Source organism: Hemicordylus capensis, chromosome 5 (genome assembly GCF_027244095.1).
Source record: "Hemicordylus capensis ecotype Gifberg chromosome 5, rHemCap1.1.pri, whole genome shotgun sequence".
NCBI lineage: Eukaryota > Metazoa > Chordata > Lepidosauria > Squamata > Cordylidae > Hemicordylus > Hemicordylus capensis.
The window spans coordinates 79,898,126-79,922,046 of NC_069661.1; the positions used below are offsets into that span (position 1 = coordinate 79,898,126).

General features: G+C 40.6%; 1 protein-coding gene across 8 annotated transcripts in view; it reads right to left on the reverse strand.

The window, feature by feature from the left end:
• Positions 1-4,614: 4,614 nt before the first annotated feature.
• The window catches only part of GPM6A (glycoprotein M6A), a 313,262-nt gene continuing 293,955 nt past the window's right edge, over positions 4,615-23,921 (reverse strand). For all 8 annotated transcript variants that reach the window (XM_053251765.1, XM_053251764.1, XM_053251761.1 and 5 more), the window contains 4 exons: positions 19,106-19,259; positions 15,652-15,728; positions 14,202-14,267; positions 4,615-6,794 (listed from right to left, as the gene is read on the reverse strand). In XM_053251765.1, the coding sequence (XP_053107740.1) occupies positions 6,642-6,794; positions 14,202-14,267; positions 15,652-15,728; positions 19,106-19,259 (450 nt within the window). In that variant the 3' untranslated portion in view covers positions 4,615-6,641. The remainder of the gene's footprint in view (positions 6,795-14,201; positions 14,268-15,651; positions 15,729-19,105; positions 19,260-23,921) is intronic.

Consider the following 23,921-nt stretch of genomic DNA (forward strand, 5'->3'; position numbering starts at 1 on the left):
ACACACCAACAGACGGACAGACACATGCACTCGAAATGCCAGGTGATCTCATAAGCCTTCTTCAAAGTAGGCTAAAAACAATCATACAATAGCAATGAAAAATAAGGGGCTAGTTCAAACAATATGGCCCAGCACACACGAAGAAATGTGTGTAGGGAGCCTTTCATCTGAATGGCCCCTAAGCATGCACTACAAATACAACAGGCACACGTTTGGCATGGCCCCTCTTTCTTCACGTGTGCTGGATGTGAACCACAGTCAAGATTCTAGCCACTATAACTCAGTAACATATATTAGAATGCCTCAAGAATGGACACCATCCAGCTTTACTCTGTAAATAATTATACAGCAATAATCCTAAGAGATGTATTTTGTTTTAAATAAATGTGAATTCTATTAACATTGTTTTAAATAAATGTTAATACCATTTAGTTTTAATTTATATGCTATGGTATCGATTTTGGTTCATTTCTGCACTTATAACTCTATTCTTCATGCTACCACAAGGGAGGTTAACAGGATTAGTTCAGAATTATTGATAATAGGGGATGGAAACAGTAGGTGATTTTTATTTTTAAAGTAATGTTACTTAAGAAAGACTGCCACACATGGTGAAAATAGTGCAATATCTATAAGGGAACCTCTATAGGTAGTGAAGGAATAGGTGAGATTTTTCACACATGGGGGAAATGACGGGAATAACTGAAGTAGAAAGAACATTCACATCTCTCAAGCACTATGAACACCCGACAGCCCAACACCAGATAGCCCCAATGGTAGACAATGTGTTCTTGGTTACATTAGCAAATGTTGTGGATTCAAGACTCACTTGATCTTCCACATGATGGCTGTTTACAAAACATATTAAGAGATTTGCAGCAACCAAATGTAGTGAATTCAAAATGACAGGTTATACTGTGCTGTAAAAAGTCCAGAACTATTATGACGGTCCAATCAACTTGAAAGGAATATTGATTCTGAATATACAAAATATATAAAACACATGATGAATAAACTGAACAATGCTGCTTACTAACTACCGTTTTGGGTAGTTATATCTTTATAACATTACATTTGCTTTACAATCACATATACAATATAAACTATATTATATTTTCATAATCACTATTCTATATAGATATCAGTGACACTAAGGCATAAGAATGACTGAGTAATTTGATTATTGCAGCAAATAAAAGCAACTATCTGAAATAACATTTATGCATGGCATAACAACTAGAATATCCATTATGTGATGTTACCCTGAACTAAAGTCTGTCTTGGAATTTTGGCACAAGATAGTCTTTCTAGAATCTATGAGAGATTCATAAAAAATTAATCTAAAGATTAGAAGCTAAGAAACTAAGAGACTTGGCACAATGTAACACACACTCTAAGGATATTTACTTACAGAATATGAGTTTATTCCACAAGCACTTATATCAGGCATTGCTATATCCTATTTCTGAACTCAACAAAAGCCCTATTCAAATATTATTCCAAAGATGCTTTACTCTAGTACAGGCATCAAAAGCAGGAATGGAAGTCCCACCCAGCCCCATCACTCCCAGCACCACACCACTCACATTTATTCATCTGAAATAGAAAGTGCCGCATCACTGATGGCACTCCTTTCTGTGATTGGGAGGATGGGATGTCTTCTTGGATACAGCCTTCTTGGACACAGCATTCACTTCTTTGGATGAACACCTCTGTAACTGTGAGCGACAGGGTGCTGGGGAGGAGTGAATGGCCAGGATGAGACTTCCGGCCCCGAGAACAATGCCATTGGAATAATGTCCAAAGAGGACTAGTTAGTGGTCAACATTCTTCACAGCAGAATGTCATTGTTAGTGACCTGCTGGAGTTAGGGAGTGGATTGCTAGGGAACTGCTGTACAACATGAAGGTTGTGCTTCCATTGTTCCTAATGGAAGTAGAGCTGTGCAATTGCCCAGAAGCTGTTTTAAGTCATTCATCAGCTGCCTGTCACGCAACACCATTGGCACTGGCTTTCATGTTGCACAGCAGCCCTGGTAGTTCTCTAATGCAGATAGTCTGCCTTGCAGAATGTCAACCAGTATAGGGGGACAATATTGGAGTCTCACAGACTTTGTTCAGTGCTCAAATGAAGCGGCATACCTTGTAAATGCCCAGAAAAATAATGAACTTACTCGCACAAGCTACAAAATGCAAAGATGCGGGGGGGGGGGAAGAGAACTTATTATGTTAAATGAAAGCAAACCTGGATAATTAGTGAAAGTGAAGGAAAAACAGAATCTAAGCAAACAGGAAGGCTATTCATATGGTAGGGACGGAGAGCAGGCAGGGAAAAGTCTGCACAAAATTTACCAGATAATCCTGCACTGTGGTGGGAAGTGTGGGCCACACTCCCACAAGATCCATGCTGTTGCATGCAACATGGATCTCCGGAGGCTGGGACAATGTGTCCTGGCATTGACTTATCCCACAATGCAACCCCACAATTAGCGTGGTGGATTGGGGGATACCCCCATGTGACGGGCGCTCTAGGTGACAGTCTAGATGGCAAGCAGATGTACAGAATATGGATTCCTTCCACAAGCACTTATATCAAGTATTGCTATATTCTATTTCTGGACTCAAAAAAAGCCCTATTCAAATATTATTCCAAAGATGCTCTGCTTGAGTACAAGCATCAAAGGATAGGGCTGCAAGCAGTCTGAGCACATACACGACCCTGATGAGCGTATCCATAATCTCAGCTAAAGGCTGGGTCAGGCGGGCGGGCAGCACTGGGATCTGAGCAGATTCCAGCACTTCACACATGCAGCCTAACCCAGACTGGGCTGCTCTAGCCTGGGTTAGGCTGCTTGTGTGTGAATACCCATAGGATTTTACTTGAAAAAGAAAGCACTAATAAGCAGGGATGTGCAAAAAATTTCGGGCACAGAACGATCTGTGCCCGAAACGAGCAATTTCGGGTGATTCGGGTCCGAACCGAATCACCCCCGATGCCCCCCGATATTTTTCGGGCCCGAGCCGAATCATCCGAATTTCGGGCCCGAAAAATTCGGGTGATTCGGGATGACAGCTCTTTGAATTTCCCGCCTTTTTGCATCCATTGATTTGAATGCAAAAAGGTCTGAAGTGATGTCAGCCCGAATGTTGGGTCCCAGGGGCAAAATAGTGGTGTGGTGTGGTAGTGCCTAATGGTTGGAGGCTACCACCCCAATTTCAGGGGAATTGGGCAAAGGGCTGATTTTTGGGGAATTTTTGAAGTTTTTGTGTCTTTGGGGCAGATTGGGGGCAGAGAGTGGATCTGCCCCAAAAGAGTGGGGTGGGTGGTAGTGCCTAATGGGTGGAGGCTACCACCCCAGTTTCAGAAGAATTGGGCAAAGGGCTGACATTTTGGGAATTTTTGAAGTTTTTGTGTCTTTGGGGCAGATTGGGGGCAGAGAGTGGAATGGATCTGCCCCAAAGGAGTGGGGTGGGGTGGTAGTGCCTAATGGGTGGAGGCTACCACCCCAATTTCAGAGTGATTGGGCAGAGGCCTGAATTTTGGTGAATTTCTGAGGTTTTTCTTCATAAGGTGCTGTGTGCTAGATTGATTCATTCATCATACTCAACTTTCAGTGACCCCACTCTCACTTTTTTACACTCTCATTTACTATGAGTATGATGAATGAATCAATCTAGCACACTGCACCTTATGAAGAAAAACCTCAGAAATTCACCAAAATTCAGCCCTCTGTCCAATCCCCCTGAAATCGGGGTGATAGCCTCCACCCATTAGGCACTACTACCCCACCCCACTCTTTTGGGGCAGATCCACTTTCTGCCCCCAATCTGCCCCAAAGTCACTAAAACTTCAAAAATTCCCAAAAAACCAGCCCATTGTCCAATCCCCCTGAAATTGGGGTGGTAGCCTCCACCCATTAGGCACTACCACCCCACCCCACTCTTTTGGCCCCAAGGCCCATTTTGCTGATCCGAATCAATTCGGATTCGGATTTAATCCAAATCCGAACCGAATCGGGGGTGATTCGGGTCAGCAGAATTCGGGCACAGAACAGAACAGGGGCGATTCGCTTCAGGTCCCGAACCGAATCACCAAAAACCTGAATTGCACACCCCTAATAATAAGATGGAATGGAAGCTGGCTCGCAGATAGGATTCAGTGTGAAGGGAATAACTCAAAGCAAAGCAGAAGCCCTTGACAAGGAACTCTATACAGTTCCCTAACAAGGGTCAGCCCCATATCACATGTCCAGAAAAAGCAGGAAGGGACAACACAATTCCATCTCATAAGCAGTAGTTGGGGTTCAAAAACTTATCCAAAGTTATGTGAACTCTATCCTTCAAGCAGAGCTTCCCCGACTTTAAAATGAAGGAGGAAACCCTTGGTTGAGTACATATGAGGGTTTCAGCACATCTTTAAAACAAAGTAGAAAGACTTTATAATACATTACTGAAAGAACTATCAGTCTAGAGAATGCCTGTTCAGAAAATAAGAAAACAGTAACTTAGTGCACTTTGATTATTAACAGAGTTCCCCAACTGAAGTTTTAGATAAGTAACATATACAAGAAAAAGTGTCCCCACATGAGAGAAAAAATGAAGCAATGACAACTAATAAGTACACAAAGTACACAAGTGTATTTATTACATTTTTGCAAGCACTTGGTTCTACATTTCAAAAACGCCACCATCAAGCTGTTGGCACATTTATGTACAAAACAGATTAATTGTAATGCCTGCTACAAAGCATTCTTTGTGAAAATACAAACTCTAATACCAGAGAAAAGCCAAAAGCATCAACATCATTACATGAGTTTAAAAGACATTGTTTTAAAAATCATCACAAACTGTTTTAAGACACAAAACTGAAACACTACAATATAGAATTGAAAGAGGTTCATAATACTTTTTGCAGAACTGTAAATACTTGTACTGCACATATCAGAAAATGTTGACCCCGTAAGACAGTAAAGTGTAAAAAATGAAATAAAAACAAAAAACAAAAACAAAAAAAATCCAAATCAACTAATACTACTTGATGCATAAACATGCCACAAGTAACTATATTATTACCCTCTACTTACTACAAGAATCGTTAAAAATTACTGATGATGCATGACTAGTAATAGTACAAAGAAGAGTTTTACTCAAGAACTTTTATTAGAAATGCACTTACACTGAGAGAGAATTCACAATGGTCCAATAAGTGCACAAAACTAGCTAAGATTTTTTTTTAACACTGACAAAAATGTCTTGTCAGGATACATCACTTTAAAAGACACTTTACAGCATTCTTGTAGCATTAGAAATAGGCAAAAATTAAAAAACACCAATTTTGGTCCGATAATACTGGTTCCCCCCTCCCCACCTTTTTTTGTAGGATTTTGTGTTGTTGTTTTTAATACAGGTACTTCTTTCAGATTAACATGACTGACTTTTCTCTTAATATTTTCTTACTCAAAATAAAGGTTCAAATATATTACTAACACTTCCAGACAAGAGCTCCAGTAGCAGCCATTAACCTCACTTTAACATAATACAGGTAAACCAGTATGTGTGTAGGAAAGCTACAAGCCAAGCTATTACATTTATGGAAGCCTCCTTAAATATATCACATACAGTATATGTATAGTTCAGACAGGTGCAATCCACTTAAATTTTTAAAGCAGGTAAAAAGACTTCTGACTCTTAAAGGTTGCTGTATTATAGATATATATCGCTTTCATAAATGTAGCTAAGCAGAAATTGCTCACACCAGCACATGAACAGCTCCAGCACAACCATTGTGGAATTACAGAGAGATCATTCTGCAGAAACCTACGCATAGCTCTATGTAACATTTGTCTATACACGGCAACTCTTGAAAGGTAACTGCGGTATCATATGCTTTGAAACGGACAAGTGGCCATGCATTACAAGCACCACGGTCTGCATGCTCACAATATAAACAGGAATAGCCACCAATGAAACTTAGAGATTACTCTGTTACGTACATCAAGAATCATACAATGTTAACAAAGATAAGAAGCACTTCTTTTGTTTTTTACCTACTCTTACAAATTTAGAAATTGCACCTTTGATTGTTTAAAATGTTCTCAGGACCCTCAGTCAAGATGCTCGCTGGTCCATCTAGCAAGATTTCCAAATCTGAAGGAATTTCAGCAGTGTGCCTCCTCAACAAATTGTACGTGGTGTACAGTGGTCCCTTTGAAGTATACCTGTAGTTAAAGTACTTACCGAAATCAAAACTAAAAAGTATAAAAAGCTATTTTTTTCTTCTCAAAAACATATAAGAAACAATGCAAAAAGGTGTTATGCATAACACATACAAAGTGATTTTAAAAAATCAAACACATCTCCGTATTTGACAATAGTTAGTAATTTTTGATCTAACAGAATATAATCAGTTTAGGATTCAGGAAAGGCTGTTTCAGGAGCTTTGTAGTAGAGAATGATACACAAGCTATTAACTAATTAGGAAACCAAGTGCTGGACAACCAAGAATTGTACAGGGGTGATTTACAAGTCACCCTAACTATCTTTTGTGAGAAGCACTTTACAATTTATTTTTAAATGGATAGATGGATGGCCTTTAGTTAAACAAGAAAGCATTCAATGGTAGAAAGTAAGACAAGGTTTTTCTTATGTGTATGCATTGAGTCGCTCTTTAGAGCGGGTAGAATGAATATCGTGAAGCTCTTGCTCTTCCTTTGATTTAATATCCTCATATTTCTGCATTCTGCAAGCATCTTTCACATAAGCCCAGTTGGCAGAGAGAACCATAAGATAGTGAACCTGCAAGAGAAAAGGGGGTTATTGCATTTAATCATTCTTATCACACATTTGCTGACATCCTGATTAAATTTACTTGAGGAAGTCTCATTGAAACTAAAAGGACAAGTTAGTCACTCCTAACTTGTCCTTTTAATTTCAACAGAACTTAATCAAGTATATTCAGCCACTACACTTTATTGTATCAACCTGGATTCTCTTGTGATGTCCAAATATGTTCCTAAAAAGAGAGAAATAGACTAGAATAATGGTATTCACTAGTCAGGTCAAGGTAAGGGAAACTGAAACTACTTACATCACTTTGTGCTTGCTTTCATGAGAATATTTTTCTGTTATTTCAGCACTACAAGAAATTTCATTGCGTCCATTTCCCCCCTTGTTTGGCTTCACGGAGCTTGACTCTAATATACCGCACTGTTATGAAACTTGATTGAATTTGGTTGCCCACATGATTTTGTCAATGATGTCATGAGGATATTATGATGCTCATAAAAAAATTCAGGTGCGTCACACAGCCAATTAGATTAAATGGTAGATGAATTCTCCCAATTTGCTATTGGTCATGGAGGAGAAAATATACAGGCATCTGTATGTTTTTTCCTTCATAATTAGATGAACTATTTGGGCTGAGATCATGACATGGGTAGAAAGTGTTAACCCTACTTCCCCTGGCCATGATTCTACCTCAACTTGCCACCCTCTGAAGCTTTTAGTTGTGGGGGCAGGGAAGAAGCCAGACACATACTTACACATCTCCATCACATTTAATCTGGCCCTCTACATGAATATTGAAATTTGAAAATGTTTGGTGCAGCCCTAAGTAAGGCCTTCTTATGAATCTTACATATATTTTCACTGTTTCTCCATACCAATTATTCCTCCTCTCAATTGCAAGCCAGCCCTACCTTTCCCCACTGCTTAGCTTCAACTGAAACAATGCTAAGACATTTCAAAATCATGCTGGTGTGCTATAATGCATTTGAGCCTGTGTGCATCTGGTTTCATGAAGTAAGTAAGTTGGTACCCCATAAACCAAATTTATAGTCAAAACAACTCTATCCTACCAAGCAGCATTATTCTCACATTTATTCTTATCTTCTCTATATATGTAATTCTCTAAGGTGTACCCATGGCTAATCTTGTGCATGGCAGCTCTCGCGAGAGTTCGTGAGCAGGAGCACTGTGGTGACTGGGCAGTGGGGATTCCATTTGCAGATAGGGAGGAGCCGCCTGTGATGGTTAAAGACAGTTGGAATGCAACTGTTACTGGTCGGAAGGTGCTCTTGATTGTAGAGGAGAGGAATCTCTTTCTATATATATATAAAAGGATAGTGAGCAGGGTTCTGCGAAGAGAGGGGTCGTGAGGGAGGAAAGAGCCCCTTCAGGAGAAGGAGACTGTGGTTGTGTGAATTAGTTGAGGAAACAAGATGAACAAGATCTGTTGACCCAGGAAGTGGGGGGGAGAAAGAGAGGGGGGAGGGAGGGGAAGAAAGAGAGGAGGGGAAGAGAGAAAGAAGGAACGGCGAGGGATGGGCCTGAGGGGAACGAGCAGCCATGGTGGCGCCCATTGGCAGCAAGGAAGGGCCCGGTCAATCACTGCTGCTGTTTGGGGCTTCCGAGGCCATTGGCGGAGGCAGGCAGGCAGGTGAGGGATGGGCCTGGCCCTGGGCCTGTAGGCAGCCTGAGGGGAATGAGCGGCCATGGCAATGGTGGCAGCAAGGAAGGGCCCAGTCAACTGCTGCTGCTGCTCATGTGGGGAGAAGCAAGAGTGAGGCTCGGGTGAGAAGTTCTCTGGGGAGAGGGAGCTGCAGCTTGGCCAATAGGGCCCTGCAAAACTGCAGCAATCACCAAGAGGGGTGTGGGGGATGGAGTAAAGGGATGGAGGAGTGACCAACAGAGGTGAGGAGGAGCACGAGTGTGGGTGGGTGGGTGAGGGTGGAGAGATCTCTGAGGTGAAGGGGGCTGTGGCAGGGGGTGAGGGGAGCAATCAAGTACTAGCACGCAGATACTCTGCATAAGTTAAGCTAGCTAAAAGGTAAAGTGTGCTGTCAAGTTGATTTCAACTCCTGGCACCCACAGAGCCCTGTGGTTTTCTTTGGTAGAATACAGGAAGGGTTTACCATTGTCTCCTCCTGCGCAGTATGAGATGATGCCTTTCAGCATCTTCCTATATCACTGCTGCCCGATATAGTACCAGCGGGGATTCGAACCGGCAACCTTCTGCTTGTTAGTCAAACATTTCCCTGCTACACCACTGAGATCTACCTTTTTCGTAAATGGTAGAAAATTAAAAGGCTATTGGAGGCCACTTTGTGAAGAAAGATCATTCCTTTTCTTTGAAGACAGTGGTTTGAGGTTTGTGGCATTTCCACTCCATTTGGTACCAATTGACTGGACAACACCATTACTAAAAGACTCCTGTGTAATTGAATTTTACACTTCTTGAGCGGTTGTCCTGAAGCTTAGAGTGTTATGCCAAGGCTTATGGGATTTGAGAAGGCGAAGCTTCTTCAGCCTACCTCAGGAAAGTGCCAAGTACAGACATATACAAGGTAGGTCATTATTCTTATATCAGACACTTCCAAAGTGCTGATGCCTAAATATGTTCCATAAGAGAAAGTGATTCTGTTCCACCAGTCAGAATCTGGGTCTGTTCCTGAGTCTGGATCTAGTTCTTGAGTCTGAATAAATTTCTATGGGATTCTTCTTTCTCCAATGTTGCGTGAACATTGATTATGTGCCCTGGTAACTGAGTTTTGCAGGAAATCCAGATATCATCCCTCAAGGAAATGCTTCCTTTTTAAAGGGAAATTATATTTTATCCATGAAATAGCTTTGTGTATGGGGAAAATGCAATTCTTCTCCAAGCTAGTCCCCTTAAGCTCCTGAGTGATGTAGAATACAGGAGTGTCTCATTATCTGCAGGGGTTCTATTCCACGGGTAACAAAACCATGGATAATGAGTAAATTGGATTGAGTCCATAGGATCATGGGGGAGATTCCCAGACTCAAAAGTACTCCCCCCAAATCATCTCCCAAACACTAAAATGGGCCAAATAAAGTACCCTACCATGCTCCATGGGCCTTCAGGATTCCAAGGATGCCCCTGCAAGTCCAAAACTCTCCCAAATTCAGCAGAAAATCACAAACAAATGAGCCATAAAATGGCTCCCACACTCATAATGGCAGAGGCCGGGACAATGCGTGATCAGGGATCATATGCATGATCAGGGATTGTATCCCCCAACCCACAGATATGTGGAATTAACCCCTTTGGGGCCATTTCCCCCTTGTGTATGCCAAGGTTGTTTGTGCATTAACCAACCGCGAATACACAAAACTGCAGATAGTGAGTTGGCAGAGAGTGAGGTAAGCCTGTATAGTTTTGAGAGTGGATACGACTGCCTATGATATCACTGGTATCAAGCAGAATTCCTTATCTATGTCTATGCCATTCATTTCTATTTAGTTAATAATTTCTATTTAGTTTCTAAATATTTAGTATTTAGAAATGCCATTCATTTCTATTTAGTTAATAATTTTAAATATTTAAACATCTTTAAAGGTTTAATGCTTGTCCATCATAATAGAAATTGTGGAGGCTTATATAGCCATTAAATAAATAATTCAATTGCCAGCAAGGCTATTACTTCTCATCCAGCAACAATGCCCCATCATTTGGGGAAGGCCTTTTTTCCATACTATTTTTCTTCTTCTTTCCTGTCTTACCATTTGTCTTTTATTTTGTTGTAGAAAAGCCTTCCTTCTATAAATTCATATACTGTATACAAATAAATTTTCTATTCTATTATTTATGCTAAATAAACAAACCTCCTGAACATTGATCCTATAGACATCAAGACTTCCTTGTATTCCTTTAAACCTTTTTCTGGCATTGGTTATGCAGATGACAGATAAAGAATAAAACACTTTGACTATATTCTAAACCACCAATGTTTGTCATTACATGTAGAGACATGGTATTACAAGTTAACCAGTGTGGGCAGATCTTTGCAGACAAATAGCAGATATCTTCAGTAAGAAAATAACTGTCAAAGAGTGCCAATCAACTGGAGAACCCCATGGTGGCTGTTCATCTAAATGCACCCAGAATGGCTGCATTTGAAAGACAATCTTTTCACACAACTCAAGGGGCTGATACCTTGAATATCTCTAGTTTCCACATCTTGTCTAACACCCTGACTCATAGCATAGAACTTCAAGTGCATGAATTGCACAAACACCTAAGAAAGTAACCTCTACCATAGCAGTGTACATTCTGCTCAAGATCTATGGAAAGCATAATGAAAAAATATCCTATTTGGTGTATTTTTCCTTTGTTCCAAGTCGAATGGGCCAAAGCACATGTGTGAGTATGAAAAGGGGCCTGTTTTTAGAGCCCTTCTTCCTGCCTGTTAGTTTTCTTTTCTTTTTAAAAATGTACATTGTTTCCTTACTTTTGAATGCTTGTTCCTGTCTACAATAGCAGGAGCTCTAGTGTGCCAGCTGCCTTTAAAAAAAAAAAAAAATCCATATGTCCCAGGACAGAGTATCACCCCAGGGTATATGGATGAAAAGAAATGTCACTTCCAAGAGGAAGCAGCACACTGAAGCTCCTGTGGCAGGCAGTGAAGAACAAGCAATTAAAAGTAGGGGAAACAGATTTTTAAAAACTCAAATGGGACTCAAATGAGAGTGAACCCAAATAGGCCAGAATTAAAAAATTAAACTATTTTTTTTTTTTAACCAAGGGTCCTGAAACAAACAAAGCAATGAACAAGAAAATTAAAAAACCTGTGGACACATACTCTATGTACCTCAATCACCCAAATTAGAGATACAGGATACAAATTAGAACTCAGCTAAACTTTCAGGAGTTTTGATTTTTGTGTTGAAATTTGCATGTTTGATGAGGGAGAACCTTTTGTCAAACCGCTAAACAAATTTCAGGAAAATCAAAAGCATTTCCTTTGCAAGTCCAGAGCACTAGTCACCGCTCAGACAGAACTATGCAAAAGCTCTCAAGCTTTGAGAGCAAGAGAACTATGCAATTCCTGAATGTATCTAACCAAACTTAGAGACACTCCCCAAACTGAATGAGTTAAAATTTTAGACAAAACCCCTACATATATTCCCTGCAAATCCTCTTCTAGCTCATGTGATCCGTAAACACTGTATCCCCAGCATTGCTTACAGTCACATGAGCTGGGGAGAAAGCTTACAGTGAGTGTATCAACTGTTATATCAGGTAGATGGAGAAACTCCCCTAAATTTGATCAAGCTCAGGGGCTGCCTAGGGATTAGGCACAGCTCTGAGCCTTGGCCACTGGGCTAGTGAAGGGACTGCATAGTTCCTGGAGCCATAAACATAAGCCTTCAAGGGCTTTTGCACAGTTCTTTCTGGTGCCCTAAAAAATAAAATAGGCAAAATTTCAAAAGAGACATCAAAAGCACATTAAAAAATGCCCGTACTTTTAAAAAGGAATAAAAGCTAAAATATTGTTTTGACTGCAATCTTGCATGAATCATACCCAGTTACAAATATTAATATAACATAGACACACTAAATTATCATGGGCATACATCAAGCCTCTGTCCTGTTTGGTAGCCAATATTTTAATGTATAGGACTCTCAGATACTACTCGTGTCATTTAGATGCTGTAAGACAGACAAAGTAATTATATTTAATGCCATGTTTGGAAGTTTCTCTTAATTGGCAGGCTTTATGCTGATAGTCAGCTGGAAGTTTTGAGTATTTTTCTGTGCCAAAGTACCTTTTTGCACCCTGATGAGAAAATATAGGTTAATAAATTACGCAGTGAAAATATAATTTCATATTTCAAGTTTTATTTTATTTATGGAAGTTGTGGCTATATGGCCTTATTGACTAGACTTCCTTTTGAGAAAGCCAAGAATAAATGAATTAAATACAAAACATAATAAGCAGAAGCATCCACACAGCACTTTCAGACTTGAGCCACTTAAAGTATTAATTAATCCTTGTATCGGTGCAGCAGTAGCCAACTCAAGAGCAGAGACTGAGCAAGCTTAATGTGTGTTCTGAAGCCCCTAGTTCAGTCCAGCCAACCATGTAACTACCTATGAGATGCCTAAGACACATCCAACAACTTTGGAACAAGAAGAAAACCATTTTTGACATGAGGACAGTGTAAAAGCAATTTGATTGCCATGGAAACTAAATAGAAGACGACAAGTTCAGATTTGTACAAACATGCAAGAGCTTTGTTGTTCTATTTCTGTAAGTGCAATGAAGTCTTGCACATTTGCTTCAGAAGTTTAACACAGCCCCTCCTTGCTCCATCAGAGTAACTCCTCAGAGGCAGGATCTCACTGCTAGAAGAGGGGCCCCCCCCCGCACTAGATTAACTATATCAGTGTATACTCCAGTTAATAGATGGAGAACTGTGGACTCAGGCTCCTCATACATGCCATTCATGTGTGTACAGTTTCCAAATGCCATAAAATTGATGGCCTACATGTTGCACAACCAACATTTACTATTGGTCCATGCTGCTGCAGAAGACTAAGGAAGAGCCAGGGGTCCTGCACAATACTGAAAGTGTGCAAATGATTAAAGTTGTCCACTGACACTTTTGGAGTGCAATCTGCACTGTTTCCAGTGTAAACTGCACTCCTGGTGTGTGTGTGTGTGTGTGTGTGTGTGTGTGTGTGTGTGTGTGTATGTGTGTATGTGTGTATGTGTGTGTGTGCGCATCTTTAAGTATTTGTAGACTTGCATCCTTGCACAAGATTGCCAGGGCTTCCTTAGGACACCTGGAGCAGCATAGGACAATTGGAAACATAAGGGTAATACTGTGCAACATGAAGATAGGATGTGTACCACACACGGAATCTCCCTGGATGGACATGCTGATATTGAGATAGCTTTTCCAGGTTTGGCCCCAAACTAGAAAATGCAAGACCCCCTTGTTTGGTAGCAGACAATATATATTTTGGTTGACCTTATCTCTTGGCAGTTTTGATACTGTGTATCACTCTATTTTGTTAAGACCCATTGAACATCAGATGAAGGTATCAGGGCTAGCTTGAGTGGTTCCATTTATTTTTGATTGACAAAATTCAAAAGAGTGTTAACACGCATGCTGTTAGCTCAGTCGCCAGGGAGCTGCCATATGATCTGCCACAAAGTTAATTTTTTATATAGTAGCTATATAAAGCTACTGAGGAAGACCATTGAGTTGAAGCTGGGTTTTTCCAGTATGTTGATATCATACACATCTGTGTTTCAATAAGTAGCATCTGCTAGCAGTTGTTACGATTGTGAATCAGTGTTTGGATGTATATTGCATTTACTTTCGGTCACAAATACATAGGTTTCTGCAATATTAGTAACGGCTTAACAGATGGGAAACATTTCTAAATCTTACCATAGCAATGACTGCTGCTCCAGCCCCAGCAAGTGCCACAATAAACAAATGAAATGTCATATTCAGCTGCAAAAGGAACAAGGAAAACAAGTTGCAATTGATGGTGCCAATAAAACCAAAATACTGCAAGTATAGTACACAGCTTAAACTATATAAAACTTACTATTTTGATATTACTGCTCTGAAGAAATTAACTGATCTCTATGAATCCAGAACTGCTATGAACAAGTAACTCCTAATTTCTTTGCTTTGCAGATTAGTTCTAATCTGCAACCCAAAGAAGGAATTAGAATTCTTTTGCAATATAGAACCCCTAATTTGGTTGGGACCATTTTTGAATATTGTGGCTCACTTCAGACATAAACCCAAACCATGCTTTGGAGACCATGTGAATGAGCATGGTGCTTCTGTGTTCCATCCTCCCCATCCATTCCCTTCTCCCCTCCTGCATTCTGATTCTTCCTTATTTCTGAGTTAGCATGTAACCATAAGTTTACCATTGCATCAAACCCCATTCAAACTATGGTTTGCTGCTAACCTAGAAGGGGAGAGAAGGGAAGGGGAAAGGCCCTGTGTGGGTTCAAGGCTCATTCCCAGTTTTTGAAACCATGGTTTAGATTTTGTTGGGAATGTTACATTAGGGATCAGTTCTTTTAAAAAGAAGGGACGCACGCAAGTGCTTACCTGCTCCTCCACCACCCCACCGCTCATCCAGAACCAGCACTGGCATGCAGAAGCCGTGCACCATCTTTTGCACACCAGCACCGGTCCTGGATGAGTGGTGGGGTGGCAGAGGGGCAGGTAAGCACCTGTGTTCCTCCTTTTTAAAGGAACTCCCACACCACTGGACCGGCTGGGGTATACCTGCCCGAACTGGTTTGGTGTTACCATCCTGAGGCACCGAACTGGTTTGGGAACATCCCTATATTACATCTCAGGTATTATAACTAAGGATATTCAGGGCACATGGCATTTTGACAAAAGTTTGATATTAATCAATATTATCTTCATTGCTTAGGCATAGATGAAAATGTATGTGCGTATCTATATGTGGAATGCTGTTAGTTTGAATCAAAAGACAAACAAATTAATGCGATGTGTCTGAATTAAAAGACAGAGTTGGACATCTTAAATTAAACATTGTGCCATGATCCATCCATCCCATCCCTCAGCCAAAACTATCATTCCTGGCTTAATTTTTCATTGCTATTTTTATTAAGAAAATGAGTCAATCTATGGTTGCAATATAATGGCCAGACAAATGATGGGTTGTTGGCTGTGTCTGTGAGATCCTCTATCAATACCAGCCTTTCACACTTTAATGTGGATCACTAGCAAAAGGGTTTTCATACTTTTAACTAGTGAAATTGTCCGCATCAAGAGTTAGTGAAATTAAAGGGTGCCAGTTTCTTCTTCCCATATGTGAAAAACCTTTAGTACATTTACTCACTTCATTAGATTCACACATCCTGAGGAAATTTTCAGACATGGTGCAAATCTTTTTTTCTTCTCCAATTGTTACAATTCCTAGAAAAGATTAAATACTCAGTTGGTTTTTGACACGTATATAATATACTCACTTAAATGAGTTAGGTAGCTAGCAGTGTTCCCTCTAACAAGGATTCCAAGATGTTGTTGACTACAACTCCCATAATCCTCAGTAAGTAAGTAAGTAAGTACTTACTTACCATAATCCTCAAGCAAAGGCTATTGCAGTTGGGTATGCTGGGAGTTGTAGTCAACAACATCCGGGAATCTCTCTTAGAGGGAACACTGGTAGCTAGGGAAGTTGAACAGTTAGTTTGGCATGGACTCAGATTTATTATTTATTAGTCAAAAAACCTGCTGCATTAAGATCAAAGTTAAGGCTACCTCATTTTGGCTCCAAGCAAGGAAACTGGAACCTAAGGCTGACAACAGAGGTGCCACGAGATCAGTAATGATGTTGTGCAGTCACAAATTGTGCTTACTTTCTATTTTGCCATTCATTCATGCACCCACACTTTTCCTTGGTCTTTGAGGCCCAACTGAAGATGGGGAGGATGGAGTGCCTGGCAGCAGCAAAGATGTCTTATGATGTCCATGTAGGTGCACTGAAGGCAAGTTGTGAGGAAGCACAATTTGTGACATTGCACAACATCATAACAGATGTGCCCCATGATTATTAAAAGCATCAGCCTTAGGTTCCAATTTCTTGGTTTGGTAGAGCTTGACTCAAAATAAGAAAGCCTTAACTCTGGTCTTAAACCAGCAGGGTATTTTGACTATCTAATTTCCATGGTTTGTGAAAAGGAAAATGATCATTTCAGTGTTGACAATCTAATGTCACATTCAGTTTTTATTCTAATGAACTCTGGATAATATAATGCAGTGGACTGCATTATATTTTATATACTTCTAAAACTGTCATAGGATATTCTGCATTATAGTGGAGTTCTACAACAGTGATTTAGAACCAGTGGGGTGTAGGACCAGGAGAACCCAAGTTCAAATCCCCGTTCAGCCATAAAACTCACTGGGTACTCTGGGCCAGTCACTTCTTTCTCAGCCTCAACTTACCCCACAAAGTTGTTGTGAGGATTAACATAACCATTTACTCTGCTCTGAGTTTCTTGGAGAAAGAGTGGGATGTACTTGTAAAAATAAATAAATAAATAAATAAATAAATACGAAATAGACTACAGTTGGAATAACTGTATCTTGGAAGGTGCACATGAAAACTCTGGGAAGTGTCATCCTTCCCAGCACTTTGGCCATAGAACTCTGTGGGGAAGGTGCTGGGAAGGTGTTTCCAAGCAGTCTGTGTGTGCCTTTCAAGACTGTGTTGTGGCTTGACAAGGCTCTGTTATTTTTACAGCACCCTGCCCCACTCCTCAGTGTGGTTGTTCTTTTAAATAAAATAGGTGTAATTAAAGAGGTCCAGTCCATTGAAGTAAATGGGACCTTCTGATTGCAGAAGTCAAGTGCAGTTTTCCTGTCAGCATTCTGAGAGTGGGAGATGGGCAGCAGGACACTGTCAGTTGAAATAAGTGTGAGGTAATTCTGAAAAAGTGTGAAGGAGTCACTCTCTGCTTGACAGATAAGAGAGGATATGGGAGGTAGAAAAGGATGCTGCAATCCTGGACAGGCTTACTCTGAAGTAAGCCCAACACTGCACTAACTACCCACTTGACTTTCCACTACTGTCCATCCCCTCTTCTGAGAGATCACATTCTATAACAAATAGAGTAGGCATTGCACCCGCAATAGAGTCCACTAGCTATCTCCCCCGTCGATGTCAGAGAACTGGCAAATGTGTCAGCATTCCAGCTTCATTTTCCAACCAGTCAAGCTCTGTATGACTTCACCAGCACTTGCTAGCCATAGACTTTAATAGTCTTAATAACATTTGAACTGCTGCTCCAAATTTCATCAAACCAACAAAGGATTGCCTTCCTGGACAAGCCTGAACAGTTTGCATCAGTCGTTTTCATCTACATTTAAAAGAAATATGCCTGGATACAATTTGGGCAGAAAGTGGTCAAAATGTTTTTTTAAAAATTTAAATGTAAATGTCCAGCACTTTTTAACTTCTTGTAGCTGCAGCAGCCTTGAAACTAGACACATTTGTAGACTTTATCAAATAGATCATGCATGCCAAGTTTCAAGTTATTAGCTCAGCAAATGTCATATTTATAAACAATAGAATTCTGAGGCGTATAATGGCGCAACCTTTTGGTGGTGGTGGGGGCTACTTGCCTTAGCTTAAAGGGCACTCCTATGCCCATTTAATTTATTTATGAAGAAGCTAAAAAAGAGCCTGAGTACAGGGAAATCCCACTATTCGCGGATACACCATCTGCAGTTTTGTGTATCCGCAGGTGTCTAATTGACACCCGTTTTCATTGTCTGCAGATACAAAATGGTTAAAACCCACATATTCATGGTTCCTAGTAGGCTGGAAGTACTGCAGAGATCACTTTTAGTCACCATGTTGTCTACAGGAGCCATTTTGTGGCTCATTTCTTTTTTAAAACATTGATTTCTTCTCTGATTTTTTTGTGGTTTGGGGATGCATTTTGAGCTTTTGGGAGGCATTCCTGGCCACATGCAGAACTCGCAGAGCACAGTACAGTGAACTTCATGTTTTAAAACTGTTTTTTAGTTTCTTCTTTTTTTTTAGCATTTTCCCCCATTCTGGAACTTAACACCCCATTTCCCAGAGGCATAATGCCTCATTACATGCGGTTTCATTGCTCGCGGTAGTAGGTGAAGAATGGAAGCCCTGAGAGTAATGAGGTTTGCCTGTATTTCCAAATGTCTATTTGGAAACATTGTATCTGGGAGCAATACAAATAGCCAGTTTGTTTCAGGGATCTGAATTCTGGAATTATATATACATACAATAAATTAATATATAAGGCCCAAACCATTTTGGGCTTGGCAGGTGAATTGTGCCCAGAAGCAAGGATCAAGATTGTGGGCCTTGGACCAAATTCTGTGAGAAGCAGATAGCCAAACAGCGACCAGGCTAGCCAACTCCCTGCCCTCCATAAATGATGCATTCATATCTTCAGCCAGTAGAATGATACGCATGTTGATTCACAAGTAAGCCTCATAGTGTTCAATGGGCTCACTCTCAAATAAGCTTATGTAGGACTGAAACCTATGAATGCTTATTTGAGTTACTCCTGAGTGGTGTCCACCAGCTAGTATAATTGTGCCCAAATCACAGGCTGCTACCATCGTATCCCCAAATACTATGTTCTGCATGGGTAAGGAAGACTGAGTAAAGCTCAGCTGTATTAATATTTACATATATTGAAATGTGTGGATATTTGTAGCTACCCAATATTTAAAAATGCTATTAAGTATTTCAAATACCAGTTCTACTGACGAAATTAATCAACAAATCACTCACTTACCAAATTGACGGAGGTCCAAGCAGAGGTTTGCCCCTTCCACTAAGGTGGTGTTTTTGCAAATAGTCCACAGGTTGAAATACATGTAAACAGGCAGAGAGGTGAATGCTGTAACCCCCAGCCAAGCCAGCATGAAGATGTACGTCAGCATGATAAACTGTAACAAATATCAAAAGAGTGGGACAGAAAATCTGAAGATTTTAAGATTATTTTATTTCATAAAACTGATCCATCATTTAAAGTTCTCTACAAAAGAACAATCCTACTTTTTTCTTATAAGTCAAAGACTTACCGTGTCGGTTTCTATGACAGTGTTAAGGCAAACACATTTTTATGGTGCACAAGAAAAGGCTATCACCCAATCACCTCAATGAAGTCCATCAGGAATGATTTAAGCAAATAATATTTTGTGACCAAAAAAACCTTAAAACCAAATATATCAGGGATTTCCTCAAGTAACAAACATTTAGCCACCTATTGCATATTCTCTGTTTGTAAATAAAATACATATAGAATGGGAGACCTGCAAAAAAAATGGATGTAGTGCAAAGGAAGGAGAAAAGGCCTTTCTGCCCTCTTCTTCCCCCACTTCTTGTTTTCTAATCAGTCCTTGCTTACCTGGCTCCTTCCTTGCTCTCAGTCTTTCCTCACCTTTCTTCCATCCTTCCAAATCAACCACCCAGACCTTCCTTATTTCCTCATTCTTAAACCCACCTTTGTGTTTTTCCTTCCCTCCCACCCCTTGCACTCCTTAATCATCCTTTCTCCCACCCATCCTTTGCCACACCCCACACCATTGAGGACACATAGCAAATTGGGAACACTGTACTTGCACACAGAATCCCCGAGAACACATTTGAAAGCTGCTGAACACACCATGATGTGTGCTAAAACCCCACCCCAACTCTCCATGCTTACAGTGTTTGTCCACAAAAACAAATGCTGTACTTGTGGAGGGAACTTCCCTATTATCAGAGAGGAATGCTGTGGTGCCCCATTGTTTTGCATCACAGAGGGATCTCTCCACAAGTACAGATTCATCTCTGTAGAAAAATGTTGTAAGCATGGAAATCCAGCAGTGGAGTATTTGCATGCATCACAGTGGGAGCAGGCCTTAGTACATACTTGGGGATGCTGTGAGTATAGAATCTTCTATCTGCATAACACCTGAATTGGGTGCCTGGGTGCCTGACCTGCCTCTTCTCCTTTTGTTCACCAGCTACAGTGGGAAAGAGGACTCTGGAAGCAGCCACACTCAAAGAACTCAGGACAAGGCTGCCATATTGCAGACTCTTCTCTTGCTCAGCAGCTCCTGCCCTTTCACAGTTTAGAGGACTCCTGAGGGTTTGGAAGATGTGAATATCTTCTATTTCCAGTCCTCCTAATATTATTGTAAATGATGAGAGGACAGTTTCTCTCACAACTTAAAGGACTCTTTCTGGGAGAGCTTCTGAAGTCCATTGATTCCTGCCTCAGGAGGCTTTCCCTTTGTCAGCACCTCTGCCTGCTAATACATAAACAAAAGGATCCAGCCAAGGCCTATCTAGTCCAACGTCCTGTTTTTGCATGTGGCCTCTAAGGAGCCCACATGCAACAGAGTAAAGCAATACTTTTTCTAGCTTTGCGACCCCCTGCCACTGAAAAGCATAATTTGTCCTCTACAAATGATATTGCTTTATTCCTATTGTTTGGTATCTTCTGCTATCAAAACATGGAGGGATTCATGCCAAAATGGATTTTCCAAAGGATCAACCAAATGACAAATTTCAGTGCCAGTGTATCTTAAGCAAGGAAGATTAATGCATTTTATCAAAAGAATGGTGGCACTGGGATTCATCCCTCATTGGAGACTCCAGTTCTGTATACAATCATGTTTTGATTGTCTACCACAGAATAGAAAAAAAAAACAGCCTAAAACCACTCTGAGTACCTCAAACATTTTCCACAGAATGTGCCCATGTGGCGATTTGAATTAAGATTTTTAATTACTGGGATTAAGAAAATGGTTAAAGAAAGTATCTTGGCAAGGGCGAATCTTTCAAAAAATAAAAGCAAAACAGCCCTTTAAAACAAACACACACACACACACACACACACACAAAGCCCTGTTAAATATTATCTCTCTGTCATGTTTGGTTTCTATTTTACAGCACCATGCTACACCAGCATTACTTAAGCAGATAAGACATCTCTGCCAACCCCAGGCACTCACACTGAAGTAATTACTTGGCAGCAGAGAGTCATTTAAGAATCTCAAATTGTAGACTAGGAATAAAAGGTTGGTTTTCAATTACTTCCAGACTAAACTGTTTTGTGTTTTCCGCCTTCAAACTAGTTCTGAGTGCTCAGATCATCTGAAACAATAAGATTCTACAGGTATAGTTAATTACATTGAATCTACAAAACCTAATAACTTAAAATATTCCCATTGTTGCAATGTCAATATTCTGAGGGTGGATTCAGAGGACTAGGAGCCATGTGGTTGCTGCTTAAAAGCTGTATGGTGCTTGTGCCCACATGGAGAAGCAGAGGGGTGGGAACACTGGGCTTAATTGCATGAATAGACTGTACCTCCCCATCCTATCACAGGCACATAAGTTCTAGAGCAGCTACTGTTTGGCTCCAAGTCATCTGAATCCTGCTCCAAAAGCATTTTGAACCCTCAAAGGAACAACCAGGAGTTCCATCAATGTGTCATTAAAAGCTGCCCATCATTAACACGGGGGGCCAAACTAGGCATGGTGTTAATTATGTTATGTTATTCACACACACACACACACACACACACACACACACACACACACACACACTCATCATCCCAAACATCCATCTCTGGGTGGTTTATACCAACATAAAACAAATTAAAACAGATATCAAAACTTTGAAACAATTTAAAACCACAAGTCTAATTAAAAAGGTTGGGTGAATAAATATGTCTTTATAGACTTTCTAAAAGTTGTAAGAGATGCTCTTCTCTCAGGAGGAAGCGCATTCCAAAGTCTCAGGGCGGCAACAGAGAAAGCCCTTTGTAGCCACCAAATGAGCTGGTGGCAGCTACAGACGAACCTCTCCTGATGATCTCAATGGGCAATGGGGATCATAGTGAAGAAGACGTTCTCTTAAATTAGGCCTTGAATGCTTGCTTTTTCCAAATGGAAATAGCAGTCATGAGTGCCCAATCAAGACCAGGGCTGCAGAAGGGAGCAGAGGTGTTTTTTTGGTAACCCTTTATGCCTGCACTACAGACCTGATGAAAATGGGCGTCTCACTGTGTCTGCTATTTGACTTGGGAGGGATGCTGCCATTGGCATCGACAGCAACTTTCCTCTAAAGGCAAATAGCAGCTGTGCAGGGGCATTTTTGCTGAGATTGCAGTTTAGGAGTAAAAGTTTAAAAAACCCTCCCTCCTCGCAGAAGTTCCATTATTGATCAGGCGCACAACAGCTTGGAAAAAATAAACATGCAAGGTCCAACAGTGTTAGTTGACCCTTGGTAGAGGTGAAGTAATAGTGAACATTTATCTCCATCTAAACAGATTTTTTGCTGGTCTGGCATGGAACACTTCTGATAGCTATAAAGTAAAAGGCAGCAGTTTTCAGCTCAAGGAATTATCTGGGATACCTTGCCAGAAGTGAAACTTAGGAATATGCAGCGGTTACTCAACCATTGGAGCTCACTTTCATTAAACTTTGGTGTTCAGAGCAAAAATTGCCATGATAAACAATTTATTTGACAAAATAAAAATTGCCACAATAAACGATTTATTTGACAACAGGATTTAATCGTATTTTCTCTTGCCCAAAACTGCCTCTATTTGTGGAATAACTACATATCAACTCACCAAAACTAGTTATGTAATCACTTCATCTTATTTTTATAAGCAAGAACATCTCTCTCTCTCTCTCTCTCTCTCTCTCTCTCTCTCTCTCTCTCTCTCTCACACACACACACACACACACACACACACACACACACACACACTCTTACTTGACAAGCTTGATGGTATGGATAGTAAATGCACCATCAGGCCATCCAACATCCAAAATTATTTTCTTCATTCTAATGTTAAAGTCACAGGAGAGGAAGGAAGCCATACTGTTTCTCTAATATAAGAATCAGCCTGAAGATTACTATTATGTGGGCTCCATAAGCAACACTCCCTCAACCAGCGTGATGTAGTGGAGCCAGCGTGGTGTAGTGGTTAGAGTGCTGGACTAGGACTGGGGAGACCCGAGTTCAAATCCCCATTCAGCCATGATACTAGCTGGGTGACTCTGGGCCAGTCACTTCTCTCTCAGCCTAACCTACTTCACAGGGTTGTTGTGAGGAGAAACTCAAGTATGTAGTACACCACTCTGGGCTCCTTGGAGGAAGAGCGGGATATAAATGTTTAAAAAAAACAACAACCCTAAAATTAGCATCTCACCTCATGTATTGATACTTAGAAAACAGATTTGTTCAACTGATCTTATACAGATAAAAGTTGCTGGAATACTGACTACCCAATTTACTATGAAAGTGGAAGTGCTGGAAATACCAGTACCATAAGGAAGAGATGTTACATTGCATGGCATTTTATATCTTCCCATAACTCATAATTTGGACAGCTAGCAGTGTCCACTAGTAACACTAATGCCCACTAATCTGCTATTTGTATTAGGAAGGGTCAGAACAGAGACTGACAAACTCCCTATATGGCTTTCAGGTAGGATGAAATGGCTTGCATGACACCCACAGATGGAGAGCTGCTATTAACTTAAGAAATAATGAAAATGGCATTGCAAAATTCGGGAGGGGGTGTAAAAACAATGTGGTGCCT